The sequence below is a fragment of the Battus philenor genome, unplaced genomic scaffold, assembly GCF_028537555.1.
Source record: "Battus philenor isolate CCGP_79_NKW_IND1 unplaced genomic scaffold, ilBatPhil1.0.hap1 SCAF_23, whole genome shotgun sequence".
In the NCBI taxonomy this organism is placed as follows: Eukaryota; Metazoa; Arthropoda; class Insecta; order Lepidoptera; family Papilionidae; genus Battus; species Battus philenor.
The window spans coordinates 5275199-5290508 of record NW_027181686.1 but is presented as its reverse complement, the minus strand read 5'-3'; the positions used below and the strand labels follow the sequence as shown (position 1 = coordinate 5290508).

Sequence of the window (15310 nt, the reverse complement as noted above, 5' to 3'; positions counted from 1 at the left end):
TCATTGAAATTAAGCTCACAGAACAGCGGTCCGTACGCTAATTTTTTTTCTGGACCTTCGTATTCTAGTTACATCGATGAAGACATATTTATCTTGGGTATACAAAAAGTATTTTAGATGTTACGGCCTGAAGTACACGGTGAAATAAAACGATTTTATTTGTCGCAAATAACGAAGGTCTGGCAGATCTTAAGGATTCCCTTAAAGCTGTATACTATTATGAATCAATTCAACAAACTCAAATAACTATAATATAGAAGTCATTTAAATTTTCATCATTTTTTTCTAAGTGATTGGTACTGTCTAAAGATACGTATAGCATAAGTTTAAATTCAAGTCACTCTACTCTGTGAAAGGCTGCGCTTAGTGTAATATTTTAGCACTGTTTTTAATGTGATTTAGTATATTTAGGATTACCTTAAATTAATTAGTAAAGTTAAAAATAAAAATCTATTTTTGTATGAAAAATGTTTTTGTTGTTATACCTGAAAACGACAGTCGGTGGATATAGTTACTGTGTATCGATTTTATCGTCGTAGAATACTAAGTTAACAGTATATATTCTATATGGTATATAAAAGTTTATTTGTATATACTTATTTAAGTAACTGTAGACTTACACTAGACTGAAGTGTTAGTCACTGCTTGACATATGTGAGCTTCGAGACGAGGGTGAGTGCAATTGACTAGAAGCATAACAAATAATTATGAACAGGCGACTTGACGATTGTCTATGTACCTTATCCTGCTACTCAAAGCTAAGGAAGTACACTTATCGCACCTGCGGAATATCGCATTGCAAGCCAGGTCCAAAAGCAATAAAATAGCACTAACGTACACAATAGCTAAAACTCATACATAAAAATAACTAATTGTTTAGAGGTCTTATACTCTGCCTCCCGGAGGGGAGGGATCGCTTATTGTGATATTAGTTGTCTCGTGCAGGAACCTCTCCTCCGACCCCCTAAGAAAAGCAACCATGATAATACTTCGATGGCGATTAAAGATATCTTAGAATACGTAAAAAACCCTTGGATATCTGAACAATAAAGTTATTATTTGATTTATACTTCAGATACTTATTTATTTTTTTAAATTTTTTTGTTAAATTTAACGAAAGATTAAATTCATTCTTTCAACATTGGGACTTTTAAAACTGAACTTTTTTTTTTAATTCAATTTAATTTTTTTAAAATATTATTAAAAGGATCGAAACATTTGTTATTTATCGAAACGGTTCTTAAAGGATTACGGAACCACAAAGTAAATTAAAATACTTGTCCCTGCTACTGAAACCCTTCAGTCATTGTGAGAAATGTGTGTTTGTTTGTTTGTAAGCAGCCGTTGTTTAGTTTTAGGACCAAGTGAATAAATAAAGTGTAATAATAACTTTGAAATGATTTTCATATATATTTATATATATATATATTTTTATATATATATGGTTTTTATGTGTTTCTTTCTTTTTTCTCAATTTGATTTCACTTTTTATTACATTTTTAGTATTTTATGACCGTAACTAGTTTCACCTACCTTTATCAATTTATATCTGAGCCGCCCAAACGGTTAACTAGCAGAGAATTCCTTCGGCATTAGGCTCGCCGTTATACGACAATGTTTAATTTTATTTTTAAATAAACAAATAAATAACTGTGTAACTGTTACTCCGTTAGTTGAATAAAGAGTTGTCTTGAGGTATTCGAATGCAGTATATTTTATAATAAAACTAAGTTTTTGACTAAATAGGTTTGATAAAAAAAAATAGATAATGAACGAAATCTGTGTCAGATAATCTATCTAATTATAGTTTGGTGTCTTTTGGCAGCTGATCCCGCTGCAACTAGAGTGGAACCACGACGATGCCTTGAGGCGGTGCTCCGCGGGTCGTTACTGTCCGTGCGATGAAATTTATCACGCTTTCACCTATGTCTTATATTCGTCGAATGTTTGACGGCATCTGATATACAGCCACTTCTAGTACCAATTACATGTTTTATTATCTGTTTGCTTTTTAATCACATATTGCTTCGCATTTATGCTGGCAATTTATCGAAAGATTTACAATTTGAACCGTAATATAGACATTTATTTTTTCAACGTTATGGAGTGTCAATAATTTTATTTTAGATTTTGGAAAAACGGATTTTTGATCATATTATTTAATGAATGTAGAATTTATTGCATTACTTTAGGATGTTTTTAAACAAAAAGGATTGAAGGTAAAATATATAAAAAGTATCGCTCGATTAAAAATTTAATGCACCAAAATACATTCGTTAACACTTTTATCTGTGTTAATAATGTATATAATTATTATTACATGAAATTATGGTTTCAGACAATTATTTAATAGTAGATAAAAGTGTGATTTTACATTAAAAACCTTAACAATTTTTCTATTCGCTTTTTTATTATTCAATAGTATTCTACATTACTGAAAGTTATATCCATCTTGAAACTATTTAATGAAACTGATGACGGGCTGTTTCTAAACTTAATTAGAAGGAACATAGGTGATCCTTCGTGTCTTTTACCGTCTACTTCTCCTTAGCAACTAGTTTGAAGTTATCTGGTTGTTTATGGCCAAGACTTTTTAAGACTCGTTGGTAGCAATTGTGGTGAGCTTAGTCTTGATCTTCAGTTGGGCGAGGTAGGATTATTTAGTTAACTACGCCCATTTTTTAACCACTACAACATGACGAGTGGCGAATTCAGAGTGATCAGCAGGGCGTATGTCTTTATCCCGCGGCAGAGTGCTAGCTCTGCTCGTATTTTTATGATGATGAGTTCCAGCTCTAACCGTAAGGGTTAGAACGTAGAGAAAAAAGAAACTTCTATGAATACTGAGGGGTTTTAACCAGGACCAGGACTTCTAGTCCAACATAACCATGGAATACCCTTATCCTCTAGGCGAGAAAAGGTTGAACTTCTCACTGCGTCTTGCTGTCAATGACACTTGCAACATATAAAACAAAATATCTACACTTCTTCGCGAATTAACCATAATTCGGATCCGTGTAGGGATATAGAAAATATACGCGTATCGATTTGGTTCAGTTGGAAATATTTCTGTATTGCTAAATTCTCGCTCTCTTAAAAGCTTCTTTTAATATTTAGATCCGCGACCGTCCGTTATAAAAGTAATGTAATCATACAAAAAATATAACACATTGCTAAGGACTTTGATTAACACTATCATTAAAAGTGGATACTTTACAAAAAATTCGTAATAAATATGTTATTAACATAAATCCAACTCTATATAATTATTTTAGCCAGTAAAGCATTCACTGCTGGACATAGGTCTTGAATACTTTTCGTATTATTCCATCTAAGATTCTTTTAAAAACAAACTGTATTAGATTTATAGATATATTTCATATGTTATATCCTTCTATTAAAGTATATCCCGATCATAATTTCAGCCATAGGAAGTCCTCTTCTAGACGCTACTCCTTTATATTTCCAATAAGAACGGTTAGAAGCGGCCTTCACGCAGCATCTTCCGACAGCCATAGACAGGTCGTCTTTGTACCTTGTGGGTGGATGTTCTACTCTACTCTTACGCTGCCAGTCCATGGTCTCCACTCCTGAACGTCAAGGCCCAAGCAGCTATCTGTTATGCATGTTGTATGACCTACCTATTGCTACTGCAATAAAATTTATACACCAATATAATTATTTAACAATTATGTAGTTGTTTTGGATTCGAGCGTCATTTCAGACTAATTTGTGAGCGGTTTTTACCAAGCGGATCTAGTGATTGATGGAAAGAATTATAATAATACAGAAATAATTGTAAATCTTAGCATTGAAAATCTTTGAGATAAATCTTATCAATGAAACAGTGAATAATTCAATTAGATATTAAATATATTTTAAAATCGTATCTATACGTGTATGTGTATGCTTTTCGCTTCGTTCATACAATTTCTATAGTACAGAAATAAAATAGAATGTTGCCGCTTGGTCCTAAAATAAGACCAAGATCATTGTCGTTTCTACGTAAGTATACTTTTCATCACCTGCCTTATTTATAATCCTGTCTTGACAACACGCGATGAAATTATAGCGGACATTTTGAATACGTTTTGAGTTTCCCGCCATTACAGCAATTAGTTGAGTGAGATGTCCGCTACAGAGTGGACGCGCAGCAGTTTTTATGGCACTGTTTATTTGTTTGCTTTTTTTCTGTAACCGGTATTTGAGATGTGTTTAAAATAAGTATTTTATGAGTTAATTCAAGTGAAAAGGTCAGTGATGTTAAGAAGCGAAGTCGTGAATCACATTTTTAGTTGAAATTTTTGTAGTTGAAGCTTTTATTTTTAAGAAAATCATCAATATTTAATGTATTCGTGTATTAAGGTAACTAAGGAAATCGCTCTTAGAAATATATGTTTTGTAATCGAGCTATTTTACGTTTTTGAAAATAAAATAAATAATCTAAACAGAATTCATCTTGCATTTATTTATAAAATCGTTCCATTTATGAAAGTCGCTATTCTCGTCTAGTGTAATAATCGCGTAATAGTAAAAATCTTAAAGTTACACAGTAAGCCGAGCCGAGGTTCCTGAGTTAGTACTTTAGCTAAATTATTTTAACGTGATTTAGGCTTAGCGTCTTATTGTCTGATGCCTCTAGCTCGCTGCCTGTAAACGGCAATAAGGTGACAGTGTGTACAGTACAGTTATATTTGACCCCCAAAAACATTTTGCAATAATTTCGGTATTATGGCTTGAGAATTTCATAACTTAAAAAGCCGAGCTGTAATACCTCATGTCACCAGTTGAGTACAGACGTGATATAAAGCGTGATTATCCTCGTCCGAATGAAATTTTAAGTCTCATATAGTTTGTCTTATATAAGATAGTCGCTCAACGAGACATGAAAAAATAATCGGTATTTTTCTACGAGATCGTATCGAAATTTTGGAGATCCGTAGACGAACTAAAGTAAATAAGGACAGGTGACAGTGAAGAGGTTACATTGCGCTTTAATGCCTTTCGTAGAGAAAAGCACGGTTTGGTAAGTGCAGCGTAGACCGTTTAACACAAACTGGACAGACGACGTTGTTAAAGTCGGAAGGTGGATATATGCACGCACCAACCGGTTGCGTTGAATGTCTCTTAAGAGGTTTATCGTTCTTTTGCTGCACAGTGATGATAATGATGAATACAAGAATCACAGTTTTATAAAACTACTCTGTGACGGTAAAACTTATGAAAAAGAAAAACGCGAAGCCTTTTTTAAGACCCGCATGTTTTATATAGTTTGGGCACGGCGGTCCCTATGTTTTGGAAATGTGTTGATTGTATGTTGTGGCCAGACGTATCCACGGTAGGACTCCTTTAACGGATACGTCCGGTAACTGACGTACGAACTTACGTTAAGTATAATGAACAACATTAAATATAAATGACGAATAAAGCGTAATAGAAATAAAGATTACAATTGTAGGAAATATATAAATGTGTAACACTGGCTGAATGTGTCCTACAAGAGATACAAAACAGAGAGTGTTGCCATGTTAATATGATAACAATACTGTTTAGTTGCAAAAATTGTAAATTAAAGATAGAAAGTTATTTATTTATTTGTTCTTTAAAATTGTGTAATGACGGACTTGATGCCTTAAAGGCATGCTCTACCAGTCAAACTAAAAATGCTGCAGAGTTAATTAGTAAATAAGTGTAAATGTAATGAAACTGCAAAACATTTTATTTTATTATCGGAAATTTACAGCTAGAATAAATAGCAATTAAAAAATATAAATACAACAAAGTGTATTAAAACTTTCACATTAAATTAAAAAAAAAACTCTCAACAATTCTGCCGTCGGAACCAGAAATATTCTATTCTGTTTAAATGTACAAATAAAAAAGTCGGGGGTTCAATTTCCAGGATACAGACATATAATTCACACTTTTTGCATTAATTGCATAGGATTGCCATTGCTCACAGACGTTTGCAAAGGATGTATATCCCCCCATAGACATCTTTGGGGGAGGCTTGTGCTTTTCAGTGGGTGTCTATGAGCTGAAACGACGACCGCTGGTCTATTTTTTGTAACCTTTTTGGTTTAAAACGCTCTTTAAAAATATTTATAGTGATTAATGTTACTGGTTGAGTAATTGTTATTTTTCTCTACCATTATTATTTGATTAGTTAAAAAAAAAATCAATGAAATATTATTCTCAACATGTACTGTGGTCATTACGACGGTATCCGGGATATTTATTTGAAATTGTTACATAAAAATTAGTTATATAACAAATTTTACTGGTAAACTGTATTATGCTAAGCTATATCTATATAAAAAGAAAAAAGTCAATTACTAAGATAACACTATCATGGTGTAGTCTTTTGGTTCCGATATTGCTCGTTGTTGAGGCATGGCTCATTTTTGCTAACTTATTTAACATCAACTTGATGATGAAGTAACTAGTGATAGGATTCTCACTTTATTTGCACAGGTTGTCAACTTAGCTCTAGGACCTCTTCGACAACTACTATATAGCTACATAGCTAATATAGCAGTCGCCTCTCTAATGAAAACAAATTATGTTAATTAATGATGATGATATATGACGTGCTGTCGAGAGTTTTGTGTTTTATTAGCTTGAGCAACGCCATCTAGCGGTTATGCTATTTCATTATATACCATAAAGATACCTAATTCAAGGCACAGGCCAAAGATAGATATGCTATTTATTTTTTTAAATAGGAATTTGAATTTAATTATCTTAATTTATCTTAATTAATCTTAATTATTTTAATTTCTTTAATTATATTTCTTTCATTTACGATTTGCATAGTACGAAATGGTTATAATATAATGAAATATAAAATTATAGAATTATATTATCACAGGTGCATTAGGAAACAGCCACTGCCCGCGCGCCAGTTTCTTGCAGCAGTCAATCGCAGAACGAGTTGGACGAGCTCCTGATCAGATACCGTCTCTTCCGCCTCTTCACCATTCTATTGGAGACGTAAGTTTATGTATTTACTACTCTATAGTATGATTGGAAGTAAGTTGTAAAAGTCAACATAATAAAAAATGTAAAAGTTGTAAATTTTACATTGATTTATAATCTTCTCATTTGCCAAGCATAGTTCTGTCCATGGTCCGTTGGGGGCTTTGTTTTAACTAAGGAAGCTCCAAATGACCCCGTTCATAGAAATAAGTAATCGTAAAAGTTTATGCAATGCAATCTTTATAATAATATTGTATCGTAACAAAGTAATGGTTTGTGGCAGAACACAGTTTGCACTAGAAGCACCTACTCGCCACTGCAAGCACTCAGCGAAAGCACCTGTCGAGACCATGGCGCGCAGCCCCCGCCACCACCTCAGCCGGCCCCTCCTCGCATCCAGGTAATAAAGATCTACAGAACTACTAACCACGATCAAATCATTAAATCATCATTATGACGTTAACATAGATCATTACGATGATCGGTCTTGCGCTGCCTGTATCCAGTGACTTCTCGCGTCCTTGACTATGTCGTCAGTAAGCTTCCTTCTAAGTAGTGGGGGGAGGGGGCTAATCACGCCTCGTCTACCGGTTCATGGTTGCTACTCAAGAACCTTTCGGTCCCAAAGGCCGTCGATTGCACGGGACAATATAACCTCTTAATGATACAAGACAATTCGGCAACTTCGAGTCGTTATCCGCAGTCTCCCGCTCGAAATAGAGATTGCCGACGTAATCAACGACCTCAAAAGCGAAAGCGGGCATCCCCGTAATCGATGCGAAGCGCATGACATCTCTGCGCACCAAGCTCCACATGCCACTTATTATGGCAATCACAGAGCTTTCTTCCGAGGGAAAGCGAATCTTTGCCCTCAAAGAGGTCTGCTCTCTTTCAGGGGTGACTTTCGAGGCCCCTCGCAGAGGCATCGTCGGCCAGTATTACAGATGCCAGCTGTACGGCCACGCAGTCCGCAACTGCTTCTCTTGCCCCCGGTGCGTCAAGTGCCTTGGGGATCACGGGACTGCAGACTGTCCCCGTCCCGCGGTCACAGAGACACCACCTGCGTATGTTCTCTGTAAGACCGAAGGCCACCCCGCCAACTACAGGGGCTGTCTTAAGGCGCCTAAAAACCGCCGCGCAGGCTGCCCCTCGACCTCCCGCTCTCCCAAAGTCGCCGCCCCGACCAACTTCCTCAGCTCTTGCGGAGAAAATTTCGAAGCCCGCTTCGAAACCTCTTCTCCCTCCTCCTTCCCCAGCCTGGGTGAAGCCACTGTATCCGAGAGGCAAACCCGCCACCCTCCCTTCTGCCCCATCGGTTGCTCACGAGCAACCGAAACCCTCCAAAACCCCAAACCGGGTTCTCTTCGCCTGCCGAGACCTACACAATACCTAGCCAATGTAGAGAATTGTAGATATTTATAAATGTATCTATATGCTTGGTATTTATTATTCTCGAAAACGTTTTATTGTTTTTCATAATTATCAAAACTTATTCTTTAAAAAACAAAAAAAAAATTAACAACTCACCCTAAAGTTTTTCGAAAGTTTCCCTTGTTTTTATTGAAAAAGCAAAGTTATTGAAGAAAAAATAATTCGATGACCAATTATTGTATGATACACTTACTTTTAAACCTTTATTTTAACAAAATGTTTATATTTAGCAGGTTTCAACGCAGAACGTTACTCTACATCCAGCAGTGGCCCGATGTACTGCCACACTCGAGCTGGCCGCCCTCTGGAGGAGTTTCCACGAGCTCGGCACTGAAATGATCGTAACGAAGGCCGGGAGAAGGATGTTCCCGGCCCTACAGGCCCGCCTCGCCGGGCTACTGCCACACGCGGACTACCTGCTGTTGGTGGACTTTGTGCCACTGGACGATAAGAGATATCGATACGCTTTCCATAGGTTAAATTTTATTCCTTAGGTTAATAACTCTATTTCATAGTTTATTATAGTAATAACTAAACAAGCACAATTTCGACATAAAGATAACAAAATCATAATTTAAATATTTGTTCAACTGTCACAGTTGGTTATTAATCGTACATCAAAATGCAACAAATTTGGTCGCTCAAATGCAAGATTGAAAGAAAAATTTTACCAATTGTAGAGATTTACAAATAAAGCTTTCTTCGATATTTATTTAAAATTGATCATTTAGGAGAATATTAAAAAATAAATAACAGTTATGTAAAATATAAAGCCTTTACTAATTTAACAAAATCGATATTACGATCACAATTATTATAAAAATTATGAGTTACGACAAAATTAATATAATTTTAAAATTGCATGCTTCGTGTCGAAATATGCGTTAGGTTTAAAATAAATGCCATGAAAATAAGCTTAAAAATTACGACTTGACTTAATATAAATTTTTATTTTGTTATTTTCTGTAATTTTAATTTGTATGATATATAGCTTTTATGTAATTCCAATTGTTTATTAAATAATTTCAAATGTGAACTTTCTTTTGTGACACTGTAATTGAGTACGAGGTGTCTCAAAAGAAAGTTTAAAATAAAGTAACGTCGACCGACCGCACTACTGTCGCAGCTCCAGCTGGGTGGTGGCCGGCAAGGCGGACCCGGTGTCGCCGCCGCGTATCCACGTGCACCCCGACTCGCCCGCCGCCGGCGCGCACTGGATGCGGCAGCTCGTCTCCTTCGACAAGCTCAAGCTCACCAACAACCAGCTCGACGACAACGGACATGTACGTTCACTGCACATAAACTAATTATCCTATGTACAATTGACATGGTTATTGTCAACTTAGTTAATCTTTTTTAGTTTCTCCATCGAATAATACGTAGCGACAAGAGTAAATTGTTGTAAAAGATTTTGTAAAACAATTAAATGCAATTTAAATGTTTATTTTTTCTATACCACTGAGTTTAACGTGGGCTCTAAAAGAATCTTTCGTATGAACCATGTTTTGGGCGGACACTCGTCGAGGGAGCCGAACATCGATCTAGTCAGTTGCTGTTACCTGGTTATTATTACTATCGTTTCGAAAAGAGTCAGTGCTGAGAGAAAAAGCCGCGGAAAAGACTCCAACAACTCTTCTATCTAGAATTGATGTAGCAGGACAAGATACTAACCTAACTTCAATCTTTGTTGTAGCTCAGAACACGTCTAGCTTTCTATATTATGGTTGCCCACGGGGATCACTCTGCTGTTATATTACGATTGATATTAGTAACTGATCTTAACTAAATTTTATTTTTTGCCGGAAGGTTACGGATGCCTTATTGGCATTTACACAATCCGCGGACTAGTTACAGAGCATAGAAGGCGTTAAGTTTAAACCTTATTTTAGGTAGCAAGATCAAGTCTTGGGCTTCTTTGAGAACCTTGGCTCGGACCGCTACGTATTATTTTGTTAAACGGATTGGGACAGCGAAGACCTTAGTTCGTTTGGGCGGTTACTCGTTTAGAATTTCGATTCAACATCCATCAAGAGGACCGAACCTAAACTTACTATTACTTCTAAAAGCGTTAACGTATTTTACTTCGAGTCGTTTGGTAAATTTGCGCCGACGAAGTCATCAAAAATTGATTTTAGTTTTTTTTTATACAGATAATACTAAATTCGATGCACCGCTACCAGCCGCGGCTGCATGTGGTGTACTTGCCGGCAGAGGGCGTCCGAACAGCGCCCTCAACCGTTCCCTACCGCACCTTTGTCTTTCCGGAGACCGGCTTTACCGCCGTCACTGCCTATCAGAACCATCGAGTACGTATACTTTTATATTCTACACTCATATACTTTTTAATTTATTTACAGGGCACACACAGATTTATTTTATATGTAGGTGAAGAATCTATACATTCTTAATTATGTATGTACATCATGTTATAAAAAAAACTTAACGTAATATTTCATGCGTTACATTATAAGGTTAGTGCAATAAAATCTAAATTGTTTTTAAATGCTTCAGTATTGGGTTTCATCATCATTGCGGCCGCAGAACATCGTCTACTGGACTTAGACGTACCTCATAGATTTCTAATAAAAATCGGTTTGATTTCGTCGTCTTTCGGACAGATAACTCTAACTAGGTTATCTGTCTACCTTGTGGATGAAAATTCTACAGAGGATTGGTTAAAAACATCGATTTATTTACAATTGTCTTTAACAATTACCTTTTAAAGCAAGATCCAAACTGAGATGAGGCGACATTTTCAACATTATAAATTTTATATGGTAGTTTTTTGTCATCAATAACCGGCATCTTCCGAAAACTAGAAAGAGTAAAGAAAGTTTAACATTTTTTTTAGTAAAAAGTAGTTACTATTAAAAGACGTGATTGTATTTGCAGCTAGTCATTTAAGATGTTTTTAAACAAAAACAAATTCTCTAATATCACGATGTTGATATAGAATATCGTTTTATTCATTTGGCCATACCAATGAGCATGCAATGTTCAACATTTAACTTAAATTCTATAAATTAATATGCTCAAAGATAGATTTTAACGGCTGATGTATTTTATAACAATTATTTGTAAATGAACATGATATTTTTCACTTCATTAATTCGTTTATTACACTGAAATTTATTACCTAATACTTTTTAAAAACAAATTTTCTCATTATAAAGTATTAAATAACATAACATGGTAATATTGATTAATGAATTTTGAAGTCGAAAATGATTTCGTGAAAAATAAATGAAAATCAACAATTTATATCAGCCCAAAACTACGGTCTCCAATTGTAAACAAATAAATCAGATATCTATATTCATAAATACGATATTTTTCACAGATAACGCAATTGAAAATAGCAAGTAACCCATTCGCGAAAGGTTTCAGAGACTGCGATCCAGATGACTGGTAAGAAATATACCGATTTTAAACTGTTAAAAATAAAACTAAACTAAAACCGTATTACTCCGGTTAATTATCCCGGTGTCACAACACTAGTCGTATCTCAACTTGTGTGAATGATTAAATTTTATGCGTAAACTCGTTTAGGAACACAGAAGGGTCGTGTGAGCAGACGGTGACAATTTACTTTTACGACTCCTCGTAGGTAAAGAGTTACGTTTGACAGTTATGGCGGACACGCCGCATTGATTTCCCGCCAAAATAAAAACTTCAACCATAACGAAAGACAAATGGTATTTATAAAGAATAGAAAATAAACAAATTGCTATTGGTTGAATATCTAATACTAATTTAAAAAGGTAATTATTATAAAATTCTTAAGGTCCTTCATATCGCAATATTAAAATCTATGTCGTTCTTTGTGGTTTATTATGATTAAATTTTAGGGGACAAAGCAAATGTAAGTTTAATAGAACTGTATACGTTTTTTATACAATTTCATCTTTATTATGTCGACCCGTTGGATACTGACTGCAAAGCATAGGTCTCTCTATTTTAGTGTGTAGGAATTCCACAAAACCATGTCCTCCCCCAAAGGCAGGATATCAATATTTAAATAAAATTCTTAATAAAACTGTTTTGTAATGCTTATTATAAAAGCGATCATTTAGTTCACAACTTGTGACATTTGCGCCCGGTTAACGGAAAAGTAGCAATAGTTACACTAAAAAAAAGTTTGCTAAGTAATTTTTAAATATATTAATACTATAATAAAATTGAAATTTATACATGAAATAGACTAGGCTAATTGAGTGAATGATGTCTGGTCAAAGTATATGTTTTACTTAATTTAACATGAAGAAACTGTTAGTTTTAAACTATGCAAAATAAACTAATGAATAAACGTTGGACAGGTTTAGCATTTAAGACATTTATGCAACGAAACATTGATGTTGTTTATGAAATGCTCTTAACCGCTCTCCTCGGTTCTGCATTGGCTCCGGCTTCGCCATAAATCTAATCCCTCGCAGTTTATTCCCACGCCCGTCTTATATCTTGTTTATTTTACTTTTCATCTCGACTCTGTTTTTTTCTAAACTCCCCAATTATAACGACCAATCGCGCCTATACCTAAAACTTGGCTCTTTGAGTAATAAAAATATTTTATTAAACAGTTTTTAATTTTGTCTTATTATTTATGATTTTCGATTAGTAATAGAAACTACAAATAAATTATTTCTAGAGAGTTTTATAACAATATATAATATCTGTAATTCTGTATAACGGAACCTAGGATCTAAGTGAACCGATGACATAACCAACGTCGCAGGCAACATGGTAATCTTTGAGAGAAGCCTATGCCTTGCAGTAGGCAGTTGACATAATGATGATGATGGCGGAACCTATTTTACATTATTTAGTTACTTATACTTCTAACTACTATTTTTTTAAAGTATTACTTTTGATTTAACTTGAATTTACAATTTAAGTCAAAGTATGACTATGCAAAATGTGATTGAAATTTCCTAAGTATTGAATTATCTTTTAGAGCACATCTTTAAATTACTGTTACAAAATTTTGAATCTATTGTTGTTTTAAATTTCGAGACATAACTTACAAGAATAAAAACATTTAGAAACATATTAGTTCAAAAAAACATATGTTAAGACCCTTTCGCCTGTTATTCTCAGGTCTGTGGCATCCGAAAAGGTGATAAATTCAATTCGACGTCAATAGCAGAATACACAAGCAGTGGTACACCAGCAGTGAAATTTGCGATCGTAGATCGATACTTCGATTCCCGGGTTACAATCTTGTCGCTCACTCTTTTTGTATTTTCTCGTATCATTTATGATTGCCATTGCTCACAAACAAGTTTCCAGAAGAAAGATAACAGCGTTTTCTGTGTACCATAATCTCACACTGTGTGCAATCCGTGGTAATTATTATATATCCCCCCACATATATTTTTGGGCTCGGCTTATGCCTTGCAGTGGGCGTCTATGGGTTGAAACAACGAAAAGATGTAATTTAATTTGAGTTTATTAAACACAATATATTATACATAACATTAAAAAGAAAATAGAAGTGTTGATTTTTTAATATTTATCTTTTCAGCGTGCCACATGTGCTTGAAATTTAATTTAAATTCTTACTAAGAAATTAGTATTGCAAAAAACATCGTAAACTCGTCAGCAGTTCGAACGATTAAGATTTCATATTAACGTATTATAAACAAATCAAGTCATTAATTACACCCTGGCAAAAAGTCGTCCGCCATGTGCACAAACAAAGTGAGAGTGAGACAAAAAATTTGAAAAGTTCACTTTTTGTCTCTTTCAAACTTGTACAATAGTTTCCTGGTACAAATAATATGTCCACATGATAATTTCTTTGAAGGATTTTTCTCTGATTTGATCTGATTTTAAATTTTCCAAAAATAATCACTCTTGATTTACTTTGCTCTTTCATTTAACTTTTTTGAAAAAAAAATTAAACGAAAGACATGTCTTAAGATCTTAATGGATATCCAAATCTATTACTTCAATACCGGAATTTGTGTTTTATTTCAACACATGTTTTATTCGTTAAAAATATCAAAATCTTAACGAATCTTCAACATCATTATCGTCATTATTTCAGCCGTACGATGTCCATAGCTGGCATAGACTTCCTTGGTTGGAAGTAGCTTGCATTCAGATTTTCCGATTTCGAAAAATCAATCTTAACAAGGTTGATTGTCCACATGGTGGGCGCCCGCTGCTTTAGCTGGTCCGCGATCTCCACTGCAGAAACTTAAAGCCCCTGCAGCCGCCTGACTTGCGTGTGTAACTTCTCCACTGCCACATCAACTTGCCCAGCTTTTGCTCTGTCCGATAGCATGGCATTTTCTATGGCTTCTAGAGCGATTGTGAGCTTGCTATAAAGGAATGAAGTCATAAAGAATAACCATCGTTAAATATTATATATGTACTAAAGAACCCAGTTATTCCGTCCCGGTTTTAGGATACAATGAATGGTCACATTAGTAATGATGGATTAATTATTACCCTGAATAAGTTATTAGTGTCATTTGTCGTTTGTTGTCAAAATAGAGGATTATCAGTAAGAAACTTGACTCCACCTCGTAGGCGGGCCGCTCGTATCTTACTTGTCATTTTAAAAAATCGTCCTGTCTTTGAGTAGCATCATAAATGATTCCGATGAAGGACATTTCATAAAAGTTTTAAAGTAATTAACACATGGGAAAGAACGAAATATTTCTAAAGATATTATTAAATGAAAGACTGACTGAATTTTTTAATTAGATGAACCTAATTCAAATTGCCAACTTAACGGTTTTTCTCACATATTTGTTGTTCGATATAAATACTATGATGTTGTGCACATCTTAAATAAGCAGCTGCGTCAGATTTTTTTTATTGAAAGCTTCATATAACCGTTTTAATATATCTACTTAACGTGTGTTTATCTAAATAAATAATTAAAATACAAATT

General features: G+C 34.6%; 1 protein-coding gene across 2 annotated transcripts in view; it reads left to right on the top strand.

The window, feature by feature from the left end:
* The window catches only part of LOC137924065 (T-box transcription factor TBX1-like), a 43271-nt gene that overhangs the window by 24774 nt on the left and 3187 nt on the right, over positions 1-15310 (top strand). Inside the window, exons 2-7 of one of the 2 annotated variants that reach the window (XM_068767382.1) lie at positions 6872-6993; positions 7262-7378; positions 8643-8884; positions 9536-9692; positions 10560-10715; positions 11750-11817. In XM_068767382.1, coding sequence (XP_068623483.1) covers positions 6872-6993; positions 7262-7378; positions 8643-8884; positions 9536-9692; positions 10560-10715; positions 11750-11817 — 862 coding nt within the window. Of the gene's footprint in view, positions 1-6871; positions 6994-7261; positions 7379-8639; positions 8885-9535; positions 9693-10559; positions 10716-11749; positions 11818-15310 lie in introns of both variants that reach the window. The other variant, XM_068767380.1, reaches the window with a different exon arrangement.